Source organism: Lactuca serriola, chromosome 5 (assembly GCF_051521515.1).
Source record: "Lactuca serriola cultivar US96UC23 chromosome 5, Lser_US96UC23_V15, whole genome shotgun sequence".
In the NCBI taxonomy this organism is placed as follows: Eukaryota; Viridiplantae; Streptophyta; class Magnoliopsida; order Asterales; family Asteraceae; genus Lactuca; species Lactuca serriola.
In genome coordinates, this window is record NC_136412.1 from 333,354,174 (window position 1) to 333,363,050 (window position 8,877).

An 8,877-nucleotide genomic window follows, 5' to 3' on the forward strand; every position below is an offset into this window, starting at 1 on the left:
ATTAGATCCTTATAGGAGCCAAAACTAAGGAAGTACTTGACATAGAAGTAAACTTAAAGGTTAAGTAAAACTTAATAAGAAAAATATTCTTACTAGCTAAGTAAAATTTAATGGTTAAGAAAACTCCATAACTAGGAAAACATGACTAAGAATATTTGATGACCAAGTAAAACTTCATAACTAAGAAAACATAACAACTAAAAAAGTTGTTGATAACCATTATTGACTTTTATTTTTAACCCGTTGACTTTGTTGACTTTGCTGACTAAGTTAATAACGATGCCCATTGCACAGCCCAATATAGTGTTTTTGCACTCATAAAACGATTTTTCAGTCCATTATTGATTTTGCAACCCGTGTTATTGGTTTCGCAGCTCAGCGAAATCAATGACCGTTGATGATCTTGTTAAAATTTTACTATTTTAAAGAAAAATGATAAAAAGATCTTCCATAATATTCCCTTTCACTAATTTACATGGATTTATTTGCTTTTTGTTTATGTACGGAAAAGAACCGAAGTTTCCATTCTTGTATATGAATACCACCTTTTCGAGGCGTGCTAGCTGTTGGTCTGTCGCATGAATATGGAATGTCCAGCCAAATAACTGCAACTCATCTTTCATTTCTTTATCATTCATCGTTATCACTTTTCAGGGCTAATATTTCTCTCGAGTGTTCTTGAAAAAGTTGCAATTTGCTGGTGAGTATTCTTCTTTAATCTTTCATTTGAATCCTGCTTACTTAATTATGTTTTTACTGTTACATTGTCCAATTTCATGTTTTTTACCAAATGGATCTCCGATATAAATCCACTCACTACACTGCCTCAAGCTTCCCATTTTAAAGGGCTAAAATAGCTAGAGACATGTTAGTTTGGTTTCTACTCACTATAAACTCCAAATGATCTTGATTTTTGTTCTTAATTTAAACATCTGAAAAAAAAAACTAGAATATGATTGATTGATTGTTGGTTTTTGTGTTAGGGGGATATGATGGAGCAGATGGAGACCACAATCGATGATGAAAAGACGATATCCCTAAAAACCAGTATTCTCTCCAGATATGATGAGGTCTTTCGTGCTCATACTTTAGGTTTGTTTCTTCATTCATTAAAAGAAGATATTCTTTTAACAATTCGAAGATCTGATCATCTAATAATTAAATACCAACTTGAACTTATTCTGCGTTAGCAATAATCTTTGATCAGAACTTGATGAAATGATGGAAATGTGTCTTTATGATTCCTAATGTTTTACAACATCCTTGATTGAGAAAAACGTTGCGTTTTTTATTAGATATGAAAAAGATGAATGAGAAGATAACTGTTGACTGTGAGAAGTTTCTTCAATACTATGAAGAAAGCTGTTCGCAAATGGAAGCCTCAAGCAAATCTCTGCAACAACGGGAATACGAACTTACAAAAAAAGAACTGAAGCTTCAAAAGTCAAAGTCAAAGCAAGAACTCAAGAAGAGACTGGTATACAATATTAATCTTGTTAATTTCTTTTGTTAATTCACTTGATCATGAACATTTTCTTGATCAATCATGTTATATATGTTTACCATGTTAGCAAGAAAGATTGTCATCTTGGAAACAACTAGTCAAAGAAAGCTGCACTTCTATGAAACTAGCAGAGGGTATAAAGGTAATTCTGAAAAAAACAGACAATGGTTAATTTGTACGAATGTCAGAATATGATATCATACATCCATATGTTTTCAGGATGAACTATTGATCCTTCAAAAGAGAAGAGCTGAACTGGAATCCCAACTCAAAGCTGAAAGTTATGAAAGAAAACAAAGAGAGATTACACAACTTGAGACTGCATTACATGCTATACAAGACGACGACTATATAGACCTTGAAGAAAAGATGAAGAATTTACAGACCGAATTGATACAGAAGAATGAAAAACTTCAAGAAATGAAAAACAAGGAAAACTCTTTTCGTGCAGCTATCCAGACAAAAAATGAGGAATTGCAAGAAGCTCGTTGGGAGCTTATTGATGTACGTAAGGAGTTAATAGTTAGATAAGAATATAAGATACTGTTTGATGATTAATTTTGGTGTTATTTAATTAGGGTTTGAAGTCGTACCCAATTGGAGGTGATATAGGAACGAAGAGAATGGGGTTGGTGGATTCAAATCCTTTCTTTGTTGGATGCACTTCCAGTGTGAAGAAGGAGAATGCAACTAAATTGGTATCACATTGCAATGAAGATCCAAATTGGCATCCGTTTACAAAGATGACAGATGGATCTGAGATTATCAATGAAGAAAATGGGAAGATGGTTATTTTGAAGGCGGAATGCAGTGATGAACAGCATCCTGTTTTAACAGCTTTGATAGAGAGGAATCGGTATCACCAACATGGGAGGGATTTGATGGAAGAGCTATGGAATTTCAGGGAGAATAGGGAGGCCACTCTGAGAGAAGGCATCGATTACCTTCTTAAAGAATGGAAGATTCATAAGCAAAGGAAAAGGTAGTGAAGCTTAATTCGGTACCATTTCAATCTAACTTTTACATATTCTGCGTGTTCTTAGGTTTGGCAGAATTTTCAAAGCAATTATCTAATGGATATTGATTATATATATTAACAAGATAGAGTAGAAGATAACTACGGATGAGTTTTTAACCGAAAAATCAAACCAGAAGCAGAACCGATTAGTAGTATTCAGTCCGGTTGTTGGTTTTCGAATTCATCATTTTCGGTTTTCGGTTATTTCGCTTCCGCTTCCGGTCTTTCCTAATAGAATCGAACCGGAACCAGAACTAGAACCGGTTAGTGGTATTCGCTTCTGGTCCTGTTTTGTTTTCCCATTCACTTCTTAATCTGTTTTCGGTTATTTCGGTTCCGTTGTTGTTTGGTCCGGTTCCGGAACCGATCCCTATAGGTAACTATCGAGTTTGAGACCTTTAAACATGAAGTCTTTTAAATTGCTTTGTGTAGAATTATATAAATGTCATGTTACTATTTTTTACAAGAAAAACAGTTTTCCATGTTGGTATATGCTATTATTTAGATTTTAGGGTAGAAGTGTAGAACATATTAGTTTTTTTTACTGTAGAATCGAAAGGTTGGAGGAGTGGTGGCATATTAAGCATAGTACCGTTTTGTCTATCACATCATCACCCCTCATATTTACCACATATCTCTTAATTTTTATCACGTATAAGAAATTATTTGTCATTTCATGTTATATTTACTTTTTATATTGTTTAAACAATTTAACTTAACTGAAAATAAAATGTCATTTCACGGGGTTTTTCTTTTTTTTATGCTCGTTTCTTAAGTGAACTCCAAGTATTTGTTCAAATTTGCATTTAGGCATGCAATCTTCGACCTCGCTTCTTCTTGGTCATCCAAAGTTGACGTTTTTTTCTTTCTCCTTGTGTTTGGCTTTTTCCCTTCCCATTAGATGGGAAGGTGGTGAAATCACAACAATGGCATCATCGTTGATGTTAATCCCGACACGAGTATCCAACATAGATGTAATATCTCCTATATCTTTCTAATGGAATCCGACATGTTGCAATGTACACTATATACAGGCATGTGGTTTCCAAGATTGCAATGAAAGGAATTGATAAAGAGATGAAAAAGTACCTTAATGATTTTTAGTTTGAGGTTGGCATATGGGGTGACATTAAAACCATAAGAGGGTGGTAAGTGAACGTCATGCTGATGGGTCTCTTGCAATGTTTATAGTGGATTTCTTAAATGTCTTAAATCTTGCGGATACATGAGCATTACTTCTTGAGGTCATGTTGAGGTGTCATATATTTCTTTGTAGATAGAATTCTTATATGTACAGGCAACGAGGTTGTATTTGGGAGACAAACATATTTGGTCCACCATTGGGGTTCAACAAGGCGACCCATTGAGATCTCTTCTTTTTTGCTCTTGTATTGCACCCGTTTGTATATAAGATTATAGACAATTGTAAGCTTTTTCTTCATGGTATCTTGATGACGAGACCGTTATTGGAGATTTAGAAGAGGTTGCCAAAATGTCTTCATAAATTTTAGGCATTACAAAACCACATCTTATGGAATAGTGACATATATGGTATGGATACTAATTATATTTGTGCTTTGGTTTGTCTTCGTGATACAATTCCAAGTTTCAACTTTAACGGTTTCATTAATTAGGACACCGCCCCATAAAGCCCAACATGCATTGGCAAGAACGTCATTTTTAGTAAAATTATCCAAGACATGAAATTACATTTTAACATGAATGTTAAACGGAAAACGAGTTTTGAGTGTCTAAGAGCACTACATGCTTAAAATTTTCTTCTGGTTATCCATATAGACGGTCTTGATCAACATATGTCACCAATGGAGTATCATACTATCCTTAAATGTCGCCTCATGATTCCACTATTTCCAATTGATAAGATATATGATATATCCACTTTGTCACAAGGCATGTTTAGACTTTTGGGGAGAATGTTGTTTATTGTAGAGAGCTTATAGACTTCAAGTACCAACACGATATGATTAGAGAGTTCTTTTTGATGTTTTTAAACAGATAAGGTTTCCGACAAAAAAAAAGGCCCCTATAAACTTCTTGACCGACCCCTTGAAAAAAAAGGTCATTATCCAAGATTATGTTCTCCATTGTATTGCTTCTTAGCTTCTAAGATTAAGTTGGTAGCAGCCGATTGAAAGCCATGGGTTTTTCAGCTATACATAAACCAGAGCAAAATGAACATGGAAGTATGTACAATTTGTGCTTGTAATATGTATGCTGTTCCTACACACCCTTAATTTTTTTTAGTTTTTGTTCATAAAGAGTGTCTTATGTTATTAGACCTTGCATGATGTTGTTTCTTAATACTTATGAGCATTTTCAGTGGTTTCTTTGATTGCTAGCACTAATTAAACATACGTGATTTTAGTTACAACTCGTTATTTCTACAGGACAATGGTTGACACAAACATAAAAGATGAAAGCCCAAAATCAAACTTAAGTCCTCAAAAGGATGTAGATCAATCAGTTATTCCACTGTCATCTACATCAAGTAGGTTAATCTCTCCCTCTTGACTTTATTAAGCATGCCAATAATGTACTTTGAAATGAATAGTTTTTGCTTTATGAACTACAGGTAATATGGAAGAAGAAGAAGAAGAAGAAGAAGAAGAAGAAGAAGAAGAGGTAGAATATGAAGAAGAAGAAGAGATAGAAGAAGAAGAGGTAGAAGAAGAAGAAGAAGAGGTAGAATATTATGAAGAAGAGATAGAAGAAGAAGAAGAAGAGGTAGAATATTATGAAGAAGAGATAGAATATGAAGAAGAAGAGGTAGAATATGAAGAAGTGATAGAATATGAAGATGAAGATGAAGAAACAAACAAGGAAAGTGCTGTGAAAGAAGATGAGAAGAAAGATAAAGAAGTAAAAAAAGGTGAGGAATTAGGTGAGGATCCAAAGAGTAAAGAAAAGAGGGCTAGTTCTAGGGACAAGAGCACAAAGAAGAGTGTTGTGAATGGAGATAATAAACCAGAATCATCAAGCAGAAAAAAAGGTCCAAAGAGGGTTGAAAGCATGGGGATGGTGTTCATGTGTAGTTCAAAAACAAAAACAGATTGTTTTCGCTACAAGATTCTTGGACTTCCTGCAAATAAACAAGATCAAGTAGCAAAGATTTATAAAGGAATGAGATTGTTTCTGTTTGATGTTGATCTCAGATTAATGTATGGAATCTTCAAAGCTGCTGGACCCGGTGGTTATAACATTGAACCAAAAGCTTTCAAAAATGAATTCCCATCTCAAGTTAGTAGTAGTAGTAGTATTCAACCATTCATTCATTTTTCATCTTTCATTTTGATTATAACTACTGATTAATGATATCTTTTATAATTGAATAAAATCAGGTTCGATTTAGCGTGCTTGATGATTGTTTGCCAGTAGCTGAAGAGAAATTTAAGGATGTCATTAAAGAAAACTACTACACACGGAATAACTTTGAAGGTCTCCTGAAAGCCGATCAGGTTCCTTTTTCTGTTTTATATAAATATACATTTAAAGAAATGTTTATAAATTATGAAGTAAATTTCACAGGTGAAGAAGCTGTGTATGCTATTTACAGTTACACAACAGGTTGAAAATCATCGAACTAGATCCGATGAAAGACGTATAAGAAATAGGGAAGATGAATCTCGAGACCAAAAAAAACTCAAAATACGTGATCAGGAGGAAGAAAGACGTTTTCACCCTCGGTCCTGGTCCCACTCCCCACCACGTAGAGAAAAAAGACGGTACAACGACTATGAACAGCCGCCTGTTTTGTACCAGCGTGCCACCACCGTCACCGTCAGATACCTGCCGCCACCGCCACTTCCGGTAGCGTCTCCGGCGACGTCATACCCCTATGACCATCGCGCTTACCGTGAAGAGATTCGGGAACAGGAGCGGGACCCGTATTATGTGTTTTATCGAGAGGCTCCGGCTCCTACTGTGTATGCTTTACCACCGGAGTACCACATTGTAAGTAGAGAGTACCACCATCCTCCACCTGCAGTCCAACCACCACCACCACCAGCGGAGCATCGGTTTTCTGATTACCGTGATGTTGGGCCACCGCCTGAATACCGTTCTCATGAGACACATTACAGATATTAGAGTTTTATTAATTATGCGAAATGTAGGACAACGTATTGTAATGTTTAGCTTTTGGATTTGGTTATGGAGGTTTAGTTTTTAACTTGTTGGAGTCACGTATTATGAAGAAGATATTTGATTAAATTTTTTGTGTTGCAGTATCGTTTGTGGGTGTTAACTCTAAATAGGATGAAGAGTAGTCTACGGTTGTTGAAAATTTTGAAAAGCTTTGAGTGCATTTTAATTCGATTTTCTGTGTTGTTGAATTACCACGTTGCATTGTGAGAAGGAGAAGGTGTAAACCTCCAAAAGTCTGGAAATTTTTGATAAAAATATGAAAGGTATGAAGAGGATATGTGTATATCAAATAACATAACGTTGTGTTTATTTCTGAAGTGCAGCCGATGCCTAAAAATATTTTTTACACTATGAGCGACCAATTAATTACAATTCATGATTTCAACGTATGCTTTACTTTATATATGATGAGCTGTGTCCACCTTGATCTTTTTTCAAGTACATTTTTATTATGAACCATAAAGGCAAACAAAATCGGTCTCAGATCAGGTCGATCTGGTATCAGGTCTATATCGGTTTGGTCTAAGGGTTTTTTATGGGCATTGGACCGTCCACGAATATTAAACTGTAAAACTATAAATTATCACATTAACTGGCGTAAACTTGAACGGAAAAACTAATATCCTAGAATGACATAATAGAATATTGAAGAATGTTTAGGCCTTAGGGTGGAAAAAAAAAAACAATCTTGTATACCATGGGGTCTTAATAGGGCCATGGGATAAAAATAAAAATAAATGACTTGTGGGATCGGTTCAGGACCAAACTGAGACCGACTCAAGACCGATTTAAGACCTGGATCGTGGATCGTGGTAATACTGATTAAAACTTAAAAAGTTGGACCCACCTGAAAGTGTATGTCTTGTAGGTATACCACCTGATATTATCTTAGTGCCTAATGTATGAACTGAACAAAGAAGAAGAAAAGAATGAAGAATTACTTGGTGAACTTTATTGCAGGAAAAAGTTAACTTAAACATCCTAGCCATTAACCTTATTTATACTAATAAAACTAGATTTCTACTCTAACACAAAACTACATAAAATGAATGTTTCCTAAAATACTCTTAGAACTAAAATTGTTCTAGATTTCGTATTGTGATAAGCTGATTAATCCAACAATCACCCCCTTAATCGGTTTGTCCACGCCTATCACTTAAAATTGTGCTTTTTCGCCATTAACCACCGACGAACACCACCACATTCACAACCTTTGTTCACCGTCGACCTACCAGTTGCTTCACCTGCAAAACCCGTCAACAATAGTTGCTTTAAGCAACACCATGTTTAGCATTTGAATATGAAGAGCCATCTGCTATCATCACACCAAACCACACACAGTCTTGTTGTACCTTGTTCAGCAACCTATTTTACCGAGGCAGCAACCACCGCGATTTTCGACCTTCCCTGGACACCCGACCTCCACCTCGGTTACGTCCAAAGTCCTCCATACCTTTTGGTTGTTCACAACACACATAACATGTATCATGGCATCCCGTTAGGCATGCTCATTACCATCTCAATTTTTCTTGGATTCACAACCTCTCCCTGGCCAAATCTAAAGCCATCCAATTTGAACTTTCACCGCCATAATGTAGCTAGATAAAACTCGCAGGATGGAAAGTGAACTCGAATTCGTGATGGGGGCTTTCTTGAGAGACGGCAACGACACGTAATAGTACAAATCAAAAGATAAATGGACGAAGGTCTAAGCCGAAAAAAATACAAAATTTATGGTCTTTTATGAAAAAAAAAATCAATTTACTTGTTAGACCTGATGGGGTCTGAAATAACAAGTACCATGTAAAACTTTGGTCTTTTTCAGAAAAAAAAAGATCTAAAAAGAAAAAAAAATCAAAATATAGGGTTTTTGTGGAAATAACCCTATTTCTAAATATTACAATTGATTATGGTCATGTGCACTCTTTCTGTCACCCCACAAAACTTTGACAACTAATGTAATGTTTGAGATAGTAGCGTCCATAAAATGAAATAGGGGTATTTGGCAACATTTCCACTTGTGTGAAATATCGGAAGGGCCAAATAAAGAGCAATGCAAGAAATCTTTTAAATTTTCTAATAAAGTTTGGATTCATGATAAGTTGTCATTTAACAACTTAAATAACCTATAATGAATCACCATACAAGAGACCCTTCGGTTGTGCTATTGTCACCAAAGTCGTTTTATCCT

General features: G+C 35.3%; 1 protein-coding gene across 1 annotated transcript; it reads left to right on the forward strand.

Annotated features, from left to right (window-relative positions):
- The first annotated feature begins 573 nt into the window (after positions 1-573).
- Positions 574-6,752, forward strand: LOC145055263 (uncharacterized). Its single transcript, XM_079003555.1, has 10 exons — positions 574-700; positions 984-1,092; positions 1,296-1,477; positions 1,572-1,646; positions 1,724-2,008; positions 2,083-2,486; positions 4,931-5,031; positions 5,116-5,780; positions 5,882-5,998; positions 6,069-6,752. Exons 2-10 carry the CDS (start codon positions 990-992, stop codon positions 6,627-6,629), a joined length of 2,493 nt encoding a protein of 830 aa, XP_078859681.1. The 5' UTR covers positions 574-700; positions 984-989; the 3' UTR covers positions 6,630-6,752.
- The last annotated feature ends 2,125 nt before the right edge of the window (positions 6,753-8,877 follow it).

Excerpts from the sequence above, each read along its gene's own strand:
- LOC145055263 (XM_079003555.1), top strand. The coding sequence starts at position 990 with ATGATGGAGCAGATGGAGACCACAATCGATGATGAAAAGACGATATCC. Across the intron at positions 1,093-1,295 it reads CTTTCGTGCTCATACTTTAG|ATATGAAAAAGATGAATGAG; the intron begins GTTTGTTTCTTC and ends GTTTTTTATTAG. Across the intron at positions 2,487-4,930 it reads ATTCATAAGCAAAGGAAAAG|GACAATGGTTGACACAAACA; the intron begins GTAGTGAAGCTT and ends TTATTTCTACAG.